At 41.4% G+C, this 22,497-nt stretch overlaps 1 protein-coding gene across 6 annotated transcripts in view; it reads right to left on the bottom strand.

Annotated features, from left to right (window-relative positions):
* Positions 1-22,497, bottom strand: part of STAU2 (staufen double-stranded RNA binding protein 2) — a 230,261-nt gene that overhangs the window by 74,284 nt on the left and 133,480 nt on the right. For 5 of the 6 annotated variants that reach the window (XM_070392695.1, XM_070392694.1, XM_070392697.1 and 2 more), the window contains one exon: positions 21,452-21,565. The exons of the other annotated variant lie outside the window; for it this stretch is intronic. In XM_070392695.1, coding sequence (XP_070248796.1) covers positions 21,452-21,565 — 114 coding nt within the window. The remainder of the gene's footprint in view (positions 1-21,451; positions 21,566-22,497) is intronic. 6 annotated transcript variants of the gene reach the window in all.

Here is a 22,497-nt window from a genome sequence, read left to right as displayed (position 1 = left end):
ATGGCAGCTGCCCAGCCGCCCAGGGCCAGTCCTAGGTGCAGGCAAGCCTCAGATAGCAGAGCCACCCGAGGCTCAGGTAATCAGGGCCGGCTGAGGTTTGTGCTGCCGGCAGTGGCAGCAGCAGAGGTGTGATGGGCATCGCCTTCCCCTGATCACCTGGTCACCTCCTGCCCCTGAGGGCTCCCAGACTGTGAGAGGGCAGGCTGGGTTGAGGGACCCCGCCTCCAGTGCATGAATTTTCATGCACCAGGCCTCTAGTGTGTGTGTGTGTGTGTGTGTGTGTGTGTGTGTATGTATATATATACACCTCCAACTGGAGAACCCTTGCTGATAGAGTCAGTTAAATATGGAGATGGAGAAGGGATCAAAATGTAAACAATTATGCAATTCATGGAAGGAAGTGCATAGGACCCAAAAGGAACCAAGGCCACAAGAAAACAAGGGGTAAAAGAAGGAAATACATCAAGGCCAAAGATAGTTTCGCAGAGGAGAAGCAATCGTGCAGAGAGATGGAGCATGATGAGGGCTGAGCTCAGGCCCTGGAGTTAGGCCATCAGTAGGACAATGGCGACTCTGGCGGCAACATGGTGGTTGGGATGGAAATCATACTGCATTCATTGACTGTCTACCAGTGAATAAGAGGTGAGAAAGTGGGACTTGGGGAAAGGAAGAAAATCATGTAATAGCTCAAAAAGAAAGGTTAAGTGAAGGGGAGGACTTTTTTTAGAATGAGGGATATATTTGTAAGTTGAGGGAAAGAAGCCATTGGAGAAGGTAGAGGTAGATGACAGCTGCTGGGAAACCAAGTCTCAGAAGAAGTAGAATATCCCAGAAGATGGGCTCTAGACCACAGGGGTGGGAATAACTCTGATCAAAGTGATCACCTCCTTGTGTAAGACCAGCAGTGTGTAGGTAAGACATGGGCACTTTCACAGATTGTTCTATTGCTGGGGCTTGTGCCTTTATCTTTATTTTTCTCAGGAAACTCAGAGGTGAAGTTATCACTGGGAGTCTTTATTAAATAGTATCTATGAGCCTAGTACTTTGAGAAATTCAAAACAGCATGAGCCCCATTCTCTGCTGGTCTACCTGTCCAGCTAATCTGGCCTAGTATATATTTAGTCACTAAACAAACAATTTTAACCATTCCTGGGGTTAAATTATTACTAGTATCGGATTGCACAGTAAATTGTAGGGAACTTTTAGCCAAATAGACTCATTTCTGTCAGAGATTAGCAAAAAATATTATTGGTCTTCTGCTTTTCATCATTTGTACAGATTTTTTTAATAGAAGCTTAAAAACAAGATTTCCAAGCATATGATTATCTAATCCAGCAATTTTCAACCACTGTGCTCCAAGAATTTGTAAAAAATGAAATACCTAGTCAGGAGCACTGACCTCTTTTCCCTTAGACCAGCCGTGGGCAAACTACAGCCCACGGGCTGGATCCGGCCCGTTTGAAATGAATAAAACTAAAAGAAAAAAAGACCGTACCCTTTTATGTAATGATGTTTACTTTGAATTTATATTAGTTCACACAAACACTCCATACATGCTTTTGTTCCGGCCCTCTGGTCCAGTTTAAGAACCCATTGTGGCCCTCGAGTCAAAAAGTTTGCCCACCCCTGCCTTAGACTGTCAAATAAAAAAAATGACAACAGCCAACACAACAATAGCTGTCTGGCGTGAATGAATGAAAAATTATAACTATTTTTTTTGTCAGATCAGCAAGAAATATATTTTTGGTGTGCTGCAAAATTTTAGTAATTAGTTTATGTGTGCCATGAAATGAAAAAGATTGAAAATCGCTGGTCTAACCACTATGCATACACCTGAAGCTATTATGAAATAACACTGAATGTAAACTGTAATTGAAAAAATAAAAAGGTCAAATACAAGTAAAAAAGATTACATTAAAAAAGATTTCCAATGCATGGTTTAGTTGTAATTCCAATCTATATATATAAAAGCCTAAGCAGCCGGCCAACCGCTATGACATGCACTGACCACAAGGGGGCAGACATTCAACGCAGGAGCGGAAACCACAGGCATGGAAACGTGGAACAGACTGATGAATCTCTGAGGGAAGGGGGAGTGGGGAGGGCGTGAAGAGATTAACCAAAGATCTTATATACATACTAGAGGCCCAGTGCATTGATTCATGCACCAGTGGGGTCCCTCGGCCTGGCCTGCAGGGATTGAGCCAAAATCGGCTCTCCCCTTGAGGTCCCAGATTGCAAGAGGGTGCAGGCCAGGCCAAGGGACACCACTGGTGCACAAATCCGTGCACCAGGCCTCTAGTTATAAAAATAACTATCTGATCTTAGTGACCACAAGAGGAGACCACTATTATAGCAGATGAACATGATAAAACAACAATTTTTTTAACAGTATGTTTTAATCTTAATATGTTCAAATGTTCAGAAGACTGAACTTGAGACTACTGATGTGATCAGTCTTCTCTATTTTCTTAGCCATGAATATAAAGTGATTATATAAATAATATGGAACAATTTATTCCTTCAAATGTCAAGTAATTTACATAATTTTCTCACATTCACTAAACTAGGAGAAGGGTGGTTGGAGGCTAAAATATGAAGGTTCTCCAGTGATGCATCAACTAAGCCAAAGGGACAATTGTACTCATTTCAAAATGTTTTATTGTAACAGCAATCTTCAAAGGCAAACACAAAAGATTCTACTCTGCTTAGATTTTTAAAACATAAATAACCAATTTAATGCATCACTAATGATGCACAATAGAAGTCTTCTTGTAGCACCAATTCAAATAAGAGACTGATGTGATCTGCCAGGTACTTCAAAGTAACGAATTAATTTGGTAATCAGAAGACACTTCTTTTGTGAAAACTTCCTACTAAAAAAATCTGCACAAACCTTCTGAGTTGGATATTTACTAAAGAAAGTGTGAACTCTCATTAAAATGTTATTTAATAAGAAAAAGAGAACTAAGTACTTTAAGATCTTAAAAATTTATCTTGAATAACATTAGGCTTGATTCAGATGGAATCTCTCTCTATACAAAGAAAATAGATATCAATGGCCAAGTATGACCTATGTTAGAACTGTGTATTTGTATTCCATGTATTTATATTTAACGTCTTAAAATTTAAATATCTATTACACTTGTTGCTACTATTTTATACAGCCCTATAACATATACCCTAGATGCCTCAAGCATGAAAAAGTACATTGGTACACTTCACTTCTCTACAAATCTTCCCCAGCAAGTGTAAGTAAAATATTTCCCAGATTCTAAACTTCTCAAGGTCAAGTCTTAGGTCAGTTTCCTGAGGGTATTCTACTATAATGCTGAAAATATTTTTCCAGGAAAAGAACCTGAGACTTCTCTCTGTCTCTGTTCTCCCTCACCTAACCTGGAATCCATAATTCCAGCCATAATTACAGGGGGTGGGGGAGTATAAAATCCAACAAGTATTTCCAAAAACATGTTTAATAAGATCATTGTTCTCTGTCAAATGTCAACCAAGCTACAAACGTAAATTAAGACATTTTCCATGATCTGTTGTTCCTTCTCCAGGAGCAGCTATTCCTGGGAAAGTACCTATTATTCCACAAAGGAGCAAGGAAGGCGTTTCCATTTCTAGCGACACTTGCGGGAGGGCAGGTCCAGAACTGGAACACAAGAGATGGGTTCTTGGGGTTCCTTCCAACGCCATTCAATAGACCCAGGGTCCAATCACCTAATTTGTAAAATATATTTTCTTAACATTGGAATTTTTTATGGCTAATAATTGAGGGGCAGAACTAACACCCATGATGTTACAGTAAAATTTTCACTTGCTGTGTATTATTGCAGGATATACGTTCCCAATGTAATAATAAACTGTATCACCGATGGGGCAGCATTATATTATTTATGAATTTTAGAACTAGAAAAAGATATTCCTCAAATTACTTTGCTACACTATTTCTCACTTAATACAAATGTTGTATATGCCCTATGCCAAGACATTAGCCCTAACTGCTTTGCATGTTTGCAAATTTTCATGGCTTCTCATAACCCATTAGATGGAATCTAATTTTTTTTTTATCCTGGCGTCCAAGACACTTCGGTCTGATCTCTAGCTCTCATTCAGCCCGTTCCCACTAATAAGTAAAAACACCAATGCCATGCCCAACCAAAGGGTCTGTCCACGAAGAGCTCGCCCTCCCCCCCCAGTGCCCAGGTCACGCACGCATGACCAGACCAAACTCCTTGTGCTCTGCTACCCAGCAACATGGTTCATTCCTCTCCACTAGAGAGGGCCGCCTTCTTCGCTAAATTTTCTTAATCAAAATCATCCCTGTCCCCCAAATCCCTTAAATACTTTGCGTATATTTCTCAGAGGCCAGTAATCTTTCATTCGCATTCTAGATTTTCTTCTGTTCCTGGTGGTCAGCCCTTGGGGCAGCATCCATTTCTCATTCACCCCCGGAGACCCATATACCACACCGCCTTGTAAGCAGCAGGCATTCGATAAAGGTTTATTGAATGAATTAACTTTTATGTAGCTGTAATCTTCTATTCTGGATTTATTCTCATTTGAGCCATCAACTGTGGCAAAAACTGTTACTGCCTGTAATCTCCAACAGCAAACAATAGAAATGATTAATCTCTCCATTATACATTCAATTGAAGGTGAGACCAGAGATCAGGCTCATTCATAAAGTGAGACAGCAGAGCCCATAAACCTGATGACAAGGACTACGCAATGGGCCCTGAATGATAGGTTTCCTTATAGCTCTGAACAAGATATACCGCACCTCAGAGCATACCCGGGAGACGCCATTTGGCGTGAGACAGAAATGAGGGCATGGCACGCTGAAGTGCTTTATAATCAAGTTTTGCTGAATAGCTTCTTTACTACCCAACTGAAGTGGTCAAATTTTAAAACCTCCAAATCAATGAGGCTTAAAGCAGTTGCGAGGCTCATTTCCTGGGATGACACTTGATTCCCTGCTCAGAGTTCTAGCATCTACATAAACTGAGAAGCCTGTTGGAAGAATTAGTAGTAAAATAGGGTCTCCTTTCATGGGACTGACGGAGAGAGTGAATCACAATTTGAAAATTACTCATCTAAAACAACAAAACACCCAAGCACCTTGCCTCTGTGGTTTAAAAAGCAATAGTCTTTTTTTTTTTTTTTTTTTTTTTTTTGCACAGAGAGATACTGAATAAATATTTGTTGGGTGAATCAACAACTGGCCACTTTTGATTAGCATATTAAATAAGAACTCTTTGACAAGAGATGCAGTGTCAGTATCTGAGCAAGGACTTGAGGGGGAGCGATTAAACCCGTGCCTCTTGGCCAAGATTTGAGAGACGTTCACCCAACCACATACTGTTTCGGTTCGCAGGACTAAGCTCCAAGGGAGGCCCGCTGCTCTGTGATGTTCAGGGTGGGCTTACAAACCTCAGGGAGGGAGTCCGTTTCTCTTAGAATAAAAGCAATAGTTTGCTGCCTTTCCAAAGATATCTCCAGACCAAAGGGCAAAGTAAAACATATATGAAAAGAAAGAAAAAACACTCCTAAGGGAAATCACTACTAATGTTAATATTAAAAACAAAAGCAGACCTTTATTTGGTGACCCTAATAAAGTCTCTAACACTCGGTGAACATGCTCTTTTATCTCAGGCTATTTTGAAGCATATTCTAGGTCCCAGGTAATAAATGAGACCTCCAGAAAACTTCAATATTTATGGAAGGCCAGAAAGGAAAGCAACCTACAGCAAAAGATAATAGTTTAAAGAGGACTTCTGATGGCCTCCTATCACCAGAGAGTGGCTTACTTAAAACAGGGTTGATGATTTGGCTCAGGGTTCTTCAATAGTTAGCATTTCCCAAGAACTCTTAGACAAAACACGGTAAATTCCTCTTCAGGATTTTATGTAAATATTTTAGGATTTTATATTGTGTCCCAAAACATTCATAATTGTTTGCTATCAAAAAATCAACAACAGGTATGTATCTTCACCCCTCATTCCTCTATTTTACAGGAAACTTTAGGTATTACACAGACTACATATTTCAAATGCATAGGTTTGAGTTTCTCAAAATGACAGTTTAGGGACACATTACATAGCAGTGACCAGGCCGGGCGGAAGGTGATCCTCTCTCCCACAGCTCGCTTCTGCCACCTAGTGGGGGAGGCAGTTGCACAGTTAAGTTTGTATTTTGTAGAAGGATGGTCTTCCCTTGAGACCTAAGACCAGTCAGCTTCTTAACCAGAATATGATCAGACATCCTTTTCTTTCATATTGGGGATTTTAGTAACCTTAAGTAATTTCTTCAAACTGGTCTGTCCCATACCTACTGGCTTTCTTTCAAGCAGTTAGTTTTCATTACGAACCTAGAGAATTCAAGGTAAAATAAAACCACCTTTATAAATCTATAATTTGTAACTCTGGCGGGGGGGGAAACACCTGACCTTTTCCTGGTTTCCAATCATCCTTTATCCCCTTACCTTGGTTTTCCCAAGGTCTGTGTTTTGGCTCATTGCTGTTTTCAAATCTGTATCTTTATCCCTAATTTCTCAGAGTGGTTCCAATCTCAAGTCTTCAGTTATCTACTGATCCCATCCCTCGAACTGACCATTACTATGTCCAACACCTGAGTCATGCTACTCCAAGAGAATCAAAGAATGGGCTCTCCAGTGTGGCAGGATGACTCGGAGCTGGAGTTCTGTCTGGGGTTAAAAATGCCAGAGAGGTTTTTTAAAAATATGTGAAAAGTAATGAAACAAGTTAAGCCAAGGGAACAATCAGAAGTCAGGATCAGTTTACTGGGCTGGGCAGGAGGAAACCTGAGGACCAGGAGCTGGGGTGGAGCAGTAATAATTAACAGGAACTGAGGTCGGGAACGTAGGAAATTTGAGGCAGGTCACAGAGCTAAAGCTAAGAAAATTGGAAACGAGAGGCAATAGAGGCTGGAGAAGGTCTGTAGGCTTGAGGTGCATGCAAGGATTCAGAGGGCTGAAGCCTAGCAGAGACCTGGAATCTTGGGCCTGGAAACACACGGTGATCACCATTGTCCAAACAGTGAACCCGCCTTCCGCAGTCCCCACAGTGCCTGCTGCAGTTTCCTGACCCAAATCAATGACTGCTTACCAACATTTCCAAGGTCATGAATGGCCCTGTAATCATCTTTAGCTCTAAGGATTGAAACTTATAAAGCTATTAACACCTTTATTGGGGTGTAATGTATGTACCACGAGGTTCATCTACTGTGAGTAGTTTCAGGAAATTTAGGAAGTTGTACAAACATCACCACTATCTACGCCTAGGCCATTTCTATCACACACAAACTTTCTCTGTGCCCACGTACAGTCAGTCCCTGCTCCCAGGCCCAAGGCAACCGCTGATCTGTTTTCTGTCTCTGTAGATTATTTGCCTTTTCTGGAAATTTCATATAAATGGAATCATACACTAGATCAGTGGTTCTCAACCTTCTGGCCCTTTAAATACAGTTCCTCATGTTGTGACCCAACCATAAAATTATTTTCGTTGCTACTTCATAACTGTAATGTTGCTACTGTTATGAATCGTAATGTAAATATCTGATATGCAGGATGGTCTTAGGCGACCCCTGGGAAAGGGTCGTTCGACCGCCAAAGGGGTCGCGACCCACAGGTTGAGAACCGCTGCACTAGATGGTCTCTTGTGTTTGGTGTATTTCATATAGGAGGTTTTTGAGGTTTATCTTCGCTGTAGCATGTATCAGTTCATTACTCTTGATTGCTATACATTTCTGAATGGCCTGTTGGTCCATTGTTGACTACAATCAAGACTATGCTTAGGATCTCTAAGAGGCTAGCTAGCCTTCCCTGTGCATTTGCCACCAAGAGGTCTACCGTTATTCACACTGCCATTGGGCATGGGGTTTTTCCACATTCCAATTCAGATCAAGCAAAGCCTCTCCTCCAGTGAAACTGCTGGTTTTCATGGCTTTCCTTGCCCTTGTAGAACTACTGTGCTGGCTGAGCCTGGGGGAGGGAGAGGGGAGTGGCTCTGGTAGGGACACTACAGAATCCTACTTTTCCTTCCTGAAGGTCAGTGATTTTACTATGAATAAACACTTTTTGATTTGATCAATGCCTTTGGTCAGTTTCCAGACTCCTAAAATTGCTGTTCTGACCATTTAGCCCAGCGTGATGGCTGCTTTTAAGAAAGAAGATTTGCCCAGCTCTCATTCTGCCTTTAAAGATATTTTTAATTGCTCTGCTGCTCTCTACCAAACTCAGCTGGTCACCAAGGTCTGCTGATTCTTTCTCTACAATGTCTCTTGTTGCTGTTTTCCTTGAGTCACGCCCATCAAGATAACCAGCACCCATTTATTCCCAAGTTACTATGACAGAAGCCTTCCTTCCCATCATCGGTCAGTTCTGCATTTGGCTCCCAGGTTGATCTTACAGACACTAGCATAATCATATCCCGTGCTCTTGACTGAAGAACGGTTCTTTGCTGCAAAGAACATAAAATTCATGCTGCTCAACCCAGCTGTCAAGAATGTACTCACCTGCCTTGATCTTATGCAACATCATTTATTCCTGGAGCTCCCACCAAGTTGAGTTTTTCTTCTCCCACAGATTTCTTGCAACTTCCACGTTTCCATTTTTTTCTCATGTTGTTTCCCCCATATGGAAAGCCCTTACAATTAGTCTTTCAGTAAATAGTCCTTCAACTCCCCAAAGAAGCTTAATCAGGTGGATTCTTCCGCTCTTGGTCATTTCTGTGTGCCACAGCCTTTCAATACTTTGACATTTCTGACACTAATCATGCTGTTCTGCAGTTGGTCCTCAGTTGTTTCTGTATGTTTTGTTGTCTCTACAACCTTTTTTCCTTTTAAGTAGACTTCACTTTTTAGAACAGTTTTAGATTCACAGTAAAATTGAGCAGAAAGTACAAAGAGTTCCCATATACCCTGTCTTCTGTAACTTGTAATTACACTCAATTTTAGGGCTTTCCTTATCTACAAAACAGAAAACACTTCTCAGCATCTAGTACAGTGGTAGACACACAGCTGGTGCTGAATAAACTAAAATGCTTCTTGATTTCCTATGGACATTTTCAAACATCTTTTAAGAAAAATGATCACTTTAGGATGTCTTTCAGTCCCTCCACTTGAAGAACTTAACTCTTACATACACCTCTGAAAGCAGAGGCAATACTAAAAGTACTTAATAATTAGTGTGACGTGAACACTAACACCCAAAAATAAATCAGACAACAAGACAGAGTCCTGAAAACTCCGCTGGCCCAAAAACAATCCATGAGTTCCTAGATCAGGGGGAGATCCCAGAGGGCCTGGATACAAGGCCGTGTTCACAGGGAATGAAACATGGGCCATCAGCTATTTGCCACATGGTAGGAGAGTACTAGCATTTCAACAATTGGTACAGCCCTATCAGGGCATAGACTGAATATCAGCAGTTCTGCCAATAAGTCAATCGATATTTCCTGGACTTTATAAAGGCTCTAGAATATAGTATCTATAAAATGGACTTCTGTTGATCATGAATAGTTTTGGATTTGGAGGGCAAGGAGTCGCTGACATGCAAGGTGCAGACAAGAACAGAAAACAAGCCAGAAGCCAATGTCAAGGGTCAGTTAGGCAAGACACGATCAGAAAGAGCAAAAGTACTGGTGGGCAACACAAACCCATGGGGCAGATCCTAGGTAAGTAACCAGGAGTCAGAGTTCAAGGAAAGGCAGTGGGATCAGCTCAGCAGACAGTAAGGAGATGCTGAGTAAGGATCCCAGCTAACAGCTGTCTAGGAAACAGACATGGAGCAGCAACAAGAAGACTCTGACAAACACACAACTCTGATCCTAAGCTGAACATTTTCTTATTATGCTTCCCACTACGGCAAGAACCTATGTGAAGACATGACTTCTCTTTGCCTATGAGGCGGGGAAACAATTAGCACATGAGTCTCTTAGAGTGAGACATTCAAGTGTGGGTCTTGGTAGAGAGGTGACACGCCTTACAAAAAGGTACCAGGTTTGCTGGTCGCACATCACTGTACTGCCTACAAAGAGTAGGAGACATTTTAAATCACTGCATTCGCCCTTATTATTTAATTTCAAATATTTTGGGGCTTAACAATGTCTTCGAAGGCCTTCAATCAGAGGATGCAAAAGAGAGGCCAATGATCTGAAAAGACATTAGCTGCCAACTTAGAATCAGAGAAGGCAGGCCAAATATCTCTTAGTGATGAACTGGTTTGTCTAAAAAGGAATTTTGGGAGTGGGGAGAGGCATGTCTTAATTGAAGGTGTATTGCTGAGAGAGAGAAGGTTACTGGTTTTTTTTTTGGTTTTAAATAGAGTAATAAATCATACGCAACACCATAATTTGAGTTTATAAGGAAGGTAATACTCTTTAGGCTGTAAAAGTGACCTCCAGTGGGCAATAATGCTCTCAACTCTGTGGCCGGGGGAACTATATTTCATTGATCATCACTTTAAAAAAGTCTATATAGGCAACAGTTTTCCAATATAACTTTCACATCCATTTAGCCAATTATATGCATATGGTATTTACTGGTTTCATAATGTATGCGGTTGATTCATTAGTGTGAACTGTTAACAGAAAGATTTTTAGAGTATTTCCCCAACAATCTTCAAATCAACATCAAACATATACATCCAGAGAACTGTAGGAATATTAAATTCCTACTAAATAATTTGAAATTAGAATCCTGAATTAAAAAATAAAAACAACTAATATGGAGTATGTATGCGGGTCCAAAACGGAACAAAACTTATTAGGGAAAAAATCTAGAAAACACTTTTAGATGCTAATTTGTCTCCTGTCATATCATGAGTGTGAAATTATTTTCAAGGAGAGAATGAATCTGTGGTGAAACACTGAGCTAGCAAACTGAGTACAGATCAAAGGACCACACTTTGTAGTTGGGAAAAGTCAGGTTTTTTAAACCTAAAATTTCACACTTTCTGTTGATTAAAATAGCTATTCTTCCTCACTTCAGGAAAAGAAGTGGGAGGAAGAAAGCAATAAGTTAAGTTCGTGGGTTTTGAATACAGTCCAAAATTATTTTATAGGCCAAGTTAATAAGTCACTTGTGTGCACAATATCACTGGATATATGCAACCTCTTAGCAATGTGGTCATGCTGTCCTAAGCATAAATGAAATTATGAGTCGGTTATAAAATGCATAATATTCAATCTTCCCACTACCTTCCCCTGCTGGTTCTAGAAACTGCTTATATATCTGAAGTGAGAAATCACCATGGAAACAACAGAATATTCCTTATTGCTTAAAAAAGGAAAGAAAAGAAAAAGTCCAGCTATGAAGTGTTTCCAAATGGGATTTCAGAAAGGAGACGAAAGTAACCTTTGCTATGGGCAAGCTTTCCTTCAATGCTCTGATGAATACTGATGAAGACAGACTTATTATTCCCTTAGAGAATAAAATTGGTTTCTAGGGTAGAGTAAATAAATCCAACATTCACAGTCCGGGTTAACTGTGCTGTCATATGGGCAGTATTTCCAGAAAACTGACTCCTTTCTGAAAGAGAATGTACTCTGAACAACTATGTTTAGAACACAACATACGACACAAAATTTGAAAGGTAAGTGCCTAATGTTTCTTCCTTCTAGTCCAGGGATTAGATCTCTGGACAGGGGCAGACAGTAAATGTGGTAGGCTCTGCAGGCTACAAGGTCTCTGTCATAACTAAAGGGCCACAGATAATCCCAGAATCAATGGGTGTGACCGTGTTCCAATAAAACTACATTTATGACACTAACATTTGAATTCCATATAATTTTCACAAGTCATGAAATATTACCCCGTGATGTTGTTTAACCATTTCAAAATCTAAAATCATTCTTAATTCAGGTGGCAGGCTGGAGTTGGCCCACAGGCTGTACTTTGCTGACTCCTGGTCTAGTCCATCAATGGGTAATATCTATCCAGTTATGAGAACTTGTTCACTGGTGACTTTTCCTGCTGAAATGCATATGTAATTGAAGGTATGATTGAATTTATAACTATGGAAGGTAATGGATATTAACTAAACTTATTGAGGTAAGCCCTAACCGGTTTGGCTCAGTGGATAGAGCGTCGGCCTGCGGACTGAAAGGTCCCAGGTTTGATTCCAGTCAAGGGCATGTACCTTGGTTGCAGGCACCTCCCCAGTAGGGAGTGTGCAGGAAGCAGCTGAATCAATGTTTCTCTCTCATCGATGTTTCTAACTCTCTATCCCTCTCCCTTCCTCTCTGTGAAAAATCAATAAAATATATTTTTAAAAATAAAGGTAAATAAACTTATTGAGGTAACGATTTAATAATATACCCATAATTCACTATGTTGTACACCTGAAACAAATACAATGTTCTAGGTCATTTATATCTCAATTAAAAATAAAAACAAAACAAAAACCACTATGTGAACTACTGGGCTAATTACTAAAATATAAAATGTAAAGAAGATATTCTTGAATTCCTTACCTATAAGATATATTTGTGTAAAGAGGGATTTTATATATTAAAAGTCAGAAGAAATAATGATGTGCTCTCTCAATATCTCTCTTATCACCCTATTTCATAAACAGGAAACAAAAACCAGGTTATGTTTTGAATTTTGGCAGCTCCAGGACCTCTCAGAAGGGCCGGTGGCAATGATCAGACCCTCTCCTTCAAACACCCACTGGCACTCGGCACTGGGGCTTGACATGTGGAGCAACTGAACAGCTGAAGTTCAAAATGTATACTGAGCCTGGGTAACACAATGACTTCCAGAACCAATCATGGGTACCTCTATGATGATGACCTGTGGTGTGTATCATGCAATGTCACTTAACTGTGTCCTTTATATTAATAAAAAGCTCCATTTGTCTTGGGTAATTGTCGCTCAAACCTATGACATGACACTCGTGCCTCTTTAGACTCTGAGGAATGTAGTCCCAACCGGCATGATTCAGTGAATACTGACTTTTACACTATACTGCGAAGGCTAGACTCTGAAGCAGCCCCGAACTGAAGAAAGCAATCTAGGACAAGGAGAAGAATGTCATCACATGCCTGATAGGTTGGAAAATTAAAAGTTATGAATAGATCAGTAAAAGAATTAATGGAGGGACCTGATAGGTTCCTAATGATGGTGACATGTATTTAGGGTATGTAAATACTCTGAGGTCAACATTTGGAATTACCTGGGTGCTTTTACAAAATTGTCCCTATAAGGCCACCCTAAGACAAAGCATACCGAGCCAAACATTCAATTGTTCTCACTGCTTCTACCAAATGATTCTACTAAACCCAAGTCCTTCTAACTTTCTTAGAAATGCAACTCAATCCCACCTACAAACGTGTATCAAATGCCTCCTGAGGACCGGAGCAAGGACACGTAGAATACTAAGACGCCTGGCACTGCCCTGCCCCTCACTGAGGCCACTGCCCAGTGGGATAAACCAATACAAAAACTCAATAAAATAAGAGGAAAAGAGTGTGATAAGTTAAACAGTGGATAATATAAAACGTAGGTTTGGGAAGGCCTGTTGACTGGAGTGACATCTTGGCTAGATAGGATGGATGCAACAACTGAAGTTCCTCTTTGAGCAAGGGGAGCGTGGCCCCGCAGAAAGAGCAGAGCAAACAGACACGGATAGAAGAAGGAATGAGACGTGGTGACTCAATCCCACCAGCGCTTAAAGTGTGGTTACTGTTCGTTAGGTACAGGGCCGGGGTGAAGGATGAGGCGGGAGACATGAGCAGGGCCCAATCATCATGCCCCCGGATTCCATCCTATAGACCTGCGATGTCCAAAACACGTGTGGCTACTGAGCACTTGAAATGTGGCTAGTCCAAAATGAGATGAAAAAGTATCTCAATCACTTAAAAAGTCAATTACAAGTTGAAATGATACTTTAGACACACTGGGCTAAATAAAATACATTAAGATTAATCTGACCTTTTTTTTAATGGGTCTCCTAGAAAACTTTTATCTATATCCACAGCATTTAATCCCTTGTGATTCCTCAACAACCATTTCACCCCAAGCATTTAAACTAGTAGTGACCTCATTTCTCTTGCCAGTGCCTAGTTTAGAGATGGGCCTGTGACCGGCCTCACTGAGGCCTGAGCTAGGAAGAAAGATGGCTGGAGGGGTTCCTGCTGCATCTTTGGCCCTATGAGGAGACACAGGAGCAGAGCTCTCATTTTTCTTTTGGATGTGGCTACATTGCCAGTGACACAGAACTCCTGTGGCCATCTTTCCATGAGCAGAGGATGGCAGCGCTCAGAAACGGAATAACCTGAGGGTTTGCTGACATCATTGAGCTGCTTTATTGACCAACCCTAGAGCTCACCCTTCCTCTGAACTTCCGGTTATATGAGATAAGAAGGCTCATTATTTAAGCCAGTATGAGTCAGCTTTTCTGTTACTTGTAGCCAAAAACATCTTTGCTGCTACACTCCAATAAACTACAATTACCTCAAGGGCAAGGGAGGATATTCACTATCATTTGAGACCATCTCGTACTACAAGTCTACAATCAATCAACATGTTATTGTTGTGATAGTACATATACAACATGTATGCTTTTTCCCTTTATCATACAACTTATGGAATGATTCCTCAGGCAAAGAGACTTTTTATTAATTAGAGAAAACATTATGAGCAACATTGAATTAATCAAAAGTAGAACAGAATATCCATTAGATTTGTAAATCGTTACACTTACTAGTTGTCCTTTCATTGAGGGTCTGCCTTGAATTCTGGTCAAAGCACACACGTGGGGAACAACTCAGCTTGATTGGACTAATCTGGACATAAGCCCTTAAAGGTGATGTAGCAAATATATAGTTTATACCTTATAGAGTTACCATGAGAATTTAGCAAAATACTCTAAGTAGAGCCTAACACAATATCTAGTATATGGTAAATATCTATACTAATAAAAGGGTAATATGCTAATTAGACTGGGAGACCTTCCAGATGTCCTTCTGGATAAAGCCATGGTGGCAGGGCCGAGGCAGAGGCGGTTAGGGGTGATCAGGCCAAGAGGGTAGGGCAGTTGGGGGTGATCAGGCCAGCAGGGGTGGGCAGTTGGGGGTAAGCAAGCCGGCAGGGGGGGCCAGTTGGGGGCGAGCAGGCCAGTGGGGGGGGGGGGGCAGTTGGGGGCAAACAGGCTGGCAGTGGGGTAATCAGGCCGGCAGGGGGGCAGCTGAGGGCGAGCAGGTCGGCAGGCAGAGTGGTTAGGGGCAATCAGGCAAGCAGGCAGGTGAGCTGTTAGGAGCCAATGGTCCCAGATTTCGAGAGGGACGTGCGACTGCCGGTTTAGGCCTTACTCCTCGGGCCTAAACCGGCAGTCGGACATCCCCCAAGGGGTCCCAGATTGGAGAGGGTGCAGGCCGAGCTGAGGGACACCTCCCCCCACCACCCTGTCCCATGCACAAGTTTCGTGCACCAGGCCACTAGTATTATATATAATTTGGTTCTTGTTACTTTTCTCTTGTAGAATAGTTGATTGTAAAAATTTTAAGTAATATGTTAAATATGCATTTCATTTACTCTATACTTACTAAATATGATAATCTCATTTTGTGTTGCTAGAGGTCAGATTATGGCAAATACTAATATACATATGTTATACTTCACTGGCTAGTTGGTGCTTGGGTACATGGTTGATTTATTTATATGAAGCAAGTCCCAGAAACCAGTTGAACAAAGGAAGGGAGGCAGAGATAAAACTATTAACTAGAAATTAAGCTCTAGTATTTTGACTAACCCCCTCCTGCTTCCCAGTATGTGTGAGATTGGTGGGATTGACAATGCAGTTGGAAAGAAGATGAACAGAGAGAAAATGTAAAGCAAGAAAGCAAGATTATGACTTTGAGGATATAACTAGAAGCCAACTAATGTAATTAAAAGAGACAGAGAGGAAGAGGTCCTAACAGCTAAGAATGATGAAGATACAGAAAAGCTATCAGGCCAAAAGGAGAGAATAGAGAACATTTAATGAGTTATACCAAGCTAGAAGATTACAAAACCCTTTCTGCTCTATTACAAAGGATTTTGCTTTTCATAGCATACACCAGTATAAATTTAATTTCCAAATAGTATATACTGAAAAATACTGAAAAAAAAGCCCTTACCAGCTCAAGCTTAACAAATAAATGTGTTTTTTTCTCAACTTATGAATAAGTATGACAGTTCTTCATTGAAAACACCACATGATTGACAAATGTCAAAGTTCACAAGATTGCTGACTCGGTGACACCGTGTTAGTTACCTGGCTTATCATGAGAACCGTGAGTTAGTTAGCTCTGGGAGCTTCGGTGTGGCCACTGCAGTATTCCCACAGAGTTGTTGAGTTAAGTGTTTACTGAACAAAATCAGTATCTGGGAATTTAAATTGTGTGTTTATTCTGGACAATTAAACATGCTAAACTAATGTGAACTTATAATGTAACATTTGTTGTGATGAATAAGGAAAACACAGAGAAGGTTCTCACCCGGGCAGGGGGTGGGGAGGTGAGGGGGGGGGGTCCTCCAGGCAAACACCAGTCGAATGACTGGCAGGTGCCTGGACACGCATTCAGAGTCCCTGATGGGGAACCCTGGCCTCGAGGCCCTGCCCCTGAAGTCAGACAAAGTGGGCGGAGACCACTTTCCAGACACGAGGCATTAGGTGTCTGAAGCAGACCTTCGCTAACACTGGTATTCGGAGGGGCTCTAATCGGGGCTCTTGGTTCAAGTTTGCATTTCCAAGGTGGACCCAACATATGCACAGAACCCAGGAATTTCCTAGGGCTCAATACCACATGAGTAACTGGTAAAAGGATGAATCTGGCATTTTTTAAAGTTCGATGTGTTGTATAATCTACATACAGTAAAATGTACCCTTTTTAATGCACATGCTATGAGTTTGACAAATGCATACGGTTGGGTTTCTACCACCACAATCAAGACATAGCACATTTCCATCAACCCAAAATATTTCCTCTTGACAATTTATGGCCAATCCCTCCCCGGCCCCTGGCAACCACCGATCTGTTTTCCATCCCTATAGTTTGGCTTTTCCAGAACGTCACACAAATCAAATCTCCAGGGCGGAGGCTTTGCCTGAGCGTCTGGTTTCTTTCATCTGCCGTGCAGTCACTGGCAATGAGGCCAGCGGGCCTGGGACCCGGTGAGTGAAAAGGACCGCGTAGGAACTGAAACTGGAGAGGTGGCAGGGCCAGGGCACACAGGGACTTGTCCACCACAACAGCAAACCTGGATCGACAGGGGTGATGGGAAGCCACTGAAGATGGTGAGCAGCTGAGTAATGTGATCTGATTCACTTAAAAATAATTTAGCTACTACTGTGTGGAAGATGGACCACTGTGGAGCGAAAGGAGAAAAAAGGAAGCCATTTAGAGATGACTGCTGTTGTCAGGGTCAAAAGTAGAACAGCAACAGTGGAGGAGGCCCAGAGTGGTCAGATCAGAGATGTACTTTAGAGGACGAGATGCTGGGACTGGATAGAGCACATGAGGAGGACAGAGGAGGCCAGAATGCTCCACGATATTGGGCTTTAGAAACAAGGGAGGTGGTGGTATCAGTTCCAGGATGGATAAAAGGAAAAGACAGGGGAGGTGAAAAGAGGAAGGATAAGGGATGGGGGGTGGGGGGGGGGGGAGTAGGGTGAATGAAAGGTTCCATACATTTGGACAGCATCGCATACAGATGATACGGCATCTCTCCGCTGATCATTCAGCATATCTGATTGACCTTTGATAGAGAAAGTTCACTTAACAATCCCTGTCCTGTGACTTTTTATTTAATACAGTGGGTGAAGACACTGAATACATTCAGTCTCCACATCACGGGGTTCCCAGGGTTAAATTTTGAAAAATAAGGTAAGTTGTAAAGGTTCAAGGCTAAAGAGCTCTCCCATTTCTCACCTTTATTTTCTACATGGACAAGCACAACCCGAGTCTCATAAGAAGGCTCTAAATGTTACATGGACTTTTTCTCAGAATACTTACTCCATTTGTTCAACTGAATGAAGAACCGAAAACATTTTTAAATGATGGTAACTTTTTTTGCTTCCAAATGTTTCCCATTAACAGACGAAAAAGCATTCAATGGTTCATCTTTTCCAACTTAGGAGACTGAGCTGATGCTCTCAGGAGGGTGAAGGAGTACGGTTTGCTTAGACCAGTGGTTCTCAACCTGTGGGTCACGACCCCTTTAGGGGTCAAACGACCCTTTCACAGGGGTCGCCTAAGACCATTGGAAAACACATATATCATTACATATTGTTTTTGTGATTAGTCACTATGCTTTAATTATGTTCAATTTGTAACAATGAAATTGGGGGTCACCACAACATGAGGAACTGTATTAAAGGGTCGTGGCAGTAGGAAGGTTGAGAACCACTGGCTTAGACGCTCAGTACAAGGAAAGCAATGTAGCGGCAACACACCGCAGAGAAGCCAGAGGGTGTGGCGTGCAGGTTTACTTCACGTCTGCTTTCCTCAGGGAGCCCACCCGTCCAAGTACAGGGAGCAGCACCGACCGCACCACTACCTGCACTCAGCACCTCTGAGACCACCCAAGTAGAATATCTGATATGCCCAATGATCATTCCTGTCAAAGCTCCATCCATCCATCCACCCATCTGACCACTATTGACGCATTTCCTGAAAGTCTTCTTTGATCTTAAAGTTTCATGCAATTTTGTCATCTATAAGGCATATAAAAATGTATTTGCTTACTTACCATTGATTACAATGGACATTCCAGAGAGATGTAGTATAAGATCACTATGAGCAGTTGTGTAGTAGGCCAGATCAGTCTACTACAACAATTTTCTATTGGATAGCATTGAAATGCCTTGAGGATGAGGCCCCTTTTTTCGAATATGTAAAGTAGCCCTGGACTTTGAGTAACTTTAGCACAAGACTGAGTCAACCAAGTCCATGAAGAAGTCAAATTCCGGTGAAAAAATGAGGCCCCACAGGTAGTTCAGGGCAATTCTGGGTTTGATCCCAGTTCCATTCCCAGTCCAGGGCTGTTCTACAAGCAACACGCTACCTCTGCGAACAATGGTTGCTCTTCTCAGGTGTGTGGGTTTCTAAGGCACTCTCGCATTTCTTTGCTCAGGCTACAGAGAGGCCTTTGCAGGAGGGTTATCTCATGCTGCTCAGGCCATTTGTTTCTGCCATGAATGATACAGAGATAGTAGAGGTGGAGGTGGAGGTGAAGGGAGAGACAGAGATGACAGAGACAGAGACAGAAATAGAGATAGACACAGACATAGAGACAGACAGAGATAGAGAGAAAGACAGAGACAGATAGAGATAGCTTCTTGGCAAATATTCAAAGGGGTCTAGTTGCTCGTCTATAAGCTCCATGAAAGCAGGAACGTGTCTAACACTCTTACCATGTATCCTTGGCACCTTGCTAAAGCTAAGTCATAGTTTTATACAGGGAAACACAACACTTTCTATCCGCTAGCTGGGGCCATGTTCCTCAGAGGCCTGCTGCACTCCCTTCTGCAGCTGGGCGAAGTCTGTGAAATCCCTGAGCTGCACAGGGGTGATCCTGAGTCATCTAACCCAACTCCCCCATTGAACAGGCCAGGAAACAAGTGCCAAAGAGATGACAGAATCCACCCAGGGAGCGTCTTAGGCCATGTTTAGTTCCTCAAACTCAGATTTTCTGACCAACTAGTTGCTCTTTCCTAAACACAATACCACGCCACCCATCAATAAGCGATGATTGGAAACCCACATCAGAGACATTATGAACTAGAGAGCTGTGCCCTTGAGAACGTTTTTCCAGGTCTGGTTTGAGTTGGACAATTAATCATGTGTTTGAGAAGATAATACTTCATGCTCTTTTATTCGCTCCATGCAAGGGCACTAAGCAGATAAAAGGAAATTTACTGAGAAATTAATATGAAAGTGGGTTATGGTTACTCTGTATGTGAATGGTTAATTTAGAAAGCACAGCTGGCGAGTCATACTATAAACTGTATATCTATTTATTTTGACTCCAAAGAGAAATTGTATGACCTAGATCATTGGTTTAGTCTAATCTGATGATTAATTGAAAATATGTATACAAGCTGTTATCTAAACAAAGGAACTTGTTTATTAAGAAATAATATACTTTTCAGATTTTTAGCCTTATTTCACAAATAAAACGTTAAAAATAACACTGAAACTTCATTTTAATAATATCCCAAATTATGGGAGTAGTTTGATAGTTCTGAAAGTTCACATGCTTCTCCTATATATTCTATAACACTAACTCTCTTCAACAGAACTGAGCACATTTTAGTGAAAGCCCAGTGTTATTGACACTGTTTTTGCTGACACTTTCCCCCTATATAATTATTAAAAATAACTTCTATCGTTTCTTCCTTGTAAGAGGACTCTATATTTAAATTAATAAACTGCAAACTAGATGTCTAAAATTATTAAAATCTCCTAAGACAATAGTTTCCCAACATAAAATTTTCGTTTTTTCAAAAGTCTAGGAAATAATGCTAGTGGGTAATTCATGGAGTGGGGCAAAAGTAAGTTTGGAATGGTAAGTATGTGAAACACGGAGTTTATTCTTATATTATTATTTATTAACTTTCGCATTACAGTGGAACCTCAGTTCTCAAACTCAATTTGCTCTGGAAGGCTGTTCAAGAAGTGATTTGTTCAAAATCTGAATCATTTTTCCCATTAGAAACAATGTAAATTGAAATAATCCATTACAGACCCACAAATGATTCCCTGCTTTAACTTTTCTTGTTCATATACAGTACATGTCTCATGTACTGTTTAATCTGTAAACAAACACTTCTTTTCTTAAACTGATCGAACCCCGCCCCTCTAGCCTTAAAGGAATCACTTTCCACTCTCCTTCAAGGGGTGTCTTTTCGGAAGTCAGCATGCAGAGTCTTCGCTTTGAAATGCTGTCACCAGCTAACTGCTTTTCATTTATCCAATTCACAACAGTTTTTCTACCTCTTCAAATTGCCTGTGACCATTATCTCTTTCACACCCTTAGCAACATTAGCACTCCTGATGGCTTCTTTGTGTTAAAATTGTGCTAATCATGAATTTCACCAGCTACAAAAGCATTCTCTCCATTGTTTGTTGCCTGAAAGATGCTTTTTGTCACGCTGAGGGATCAGCATGAAAGGGTTCCCAGATGGAAAACCCAAGTTTGGTTCCACAACCGAGACATTTTTTCCATGGACAACTAAGTGGAGAACTGAACTGTTCGAGACGGGAGACATTTGAGAACCAAGGCTTGACTGTATTTATTTGTCTCACAACTGTACGCCTACTTTTGCCCACGCCTGTATTAGGGAAAGCAAAGCTGTGTGTGTCCACAGAGCTTCCGTTTTGATGGTCTCTGACTCCTTTGCTGGGCCGGCACACAGCACAATGTCAGTGGCATCGGGTACCTGGTCATGGCTGGCTTCAACGGAGCTTCCACCAGCATGGAAAGTCATCTGCACGGGGGCTAAGGTCAGGCAGGTCACACACTCTCTGCCACTCTGTCTATCACAGTAGTGAACCTATAACAGAACACACGGAGTCCGCTGAGCACCTCCGGGGAGAGGGAGCCGGGCAACAGGCCCTTTGCAAAGGGTCTCAGTTTCAAGGAAAATTCAAGTAAGTTATGCAGCACACACTTCAAACATTTTAAAACTTTATCGGGACCTTCCAGTATCTATGAGAAAGCTGTTCACTCTACTTTAAGTCTACTTTCCAAGTTTTAAGAGTTTAGGAATCAAGGATACGCATAAGTCAAAGTTTATTTGATTCTAATGGACCTGACTTTTCTCTCATCTCTGACTCTACATGTGTGTGTGACTGCCACTTAATTGGTAGTGACATTCTTCTACTTATACATGGTAGTCCCTCTAAAACCACTGTTAAATATATATATTATTACATCATGTTCTGCTTGAAATGTTGACATTACAATCCAAGTGAATTAAACTACGGTGATTTGTAATGTGCAGACCAAAATAAAGTTACCATAATATTATTTTTGTTTTAGTGAAATACAACCAAGCATTATTAAAAGCACATGTAAGAAGACACGCCCTATCAGAGGTAGGTACGGAGGTGAGGGTGGTAGGGGACGTGCGAGTCCATCTTCCCACTGGGAAAATTCCCGTTCTCCTCCCATTTATCTAAGGTCAAAAGAGTTCTTTCAAGCAGTATTTATTTTCACTCTAAGCCAGCCTTGGGCAAACTACGGCCCGCGGGCCGGATCTGGCCCGTTTGAAATGAATAAAACTAAAAAAAAAAAAAAGATCGTACCCTTTTATGTAATGATGTTTACTTTGAATTTATATTAATTCACACAAACACTCCATCCATGCTTTTGTTCCGGCCCTCCGGTCCAGTTTAAGAACCCATTGTGGCCTTCGAGTCAAAAAGTTTGCCCACCCCTGCTCTAAGCTAATAAAGTAAAAATAGCATTGCTTTTGTGATAAAT

The sequence above is a fragment of the Myotis yumanensis genome, unplaced genomic scaffold (genome assembly GCF_028538775.1).
Source record: "Myotis yumanensis isolate MYYU_CA2020_CCGP unplaced genomic scaffold, mMyoYum1.0.hap1 SCAF_15, whole genome shotgun sequence".
NCBI classification, from domain to species: domain Eukaryota; kingdom Metazoa; phylum Chordata; class Mammalia; order Chiroptera; family Vespertilionidae; genus Myotis; species Myotis yumanensis.
Note: the sequence above shows the minus strand (reverse complement) of the source record. Positions and strands in the feature narration are given on the sequence as shown.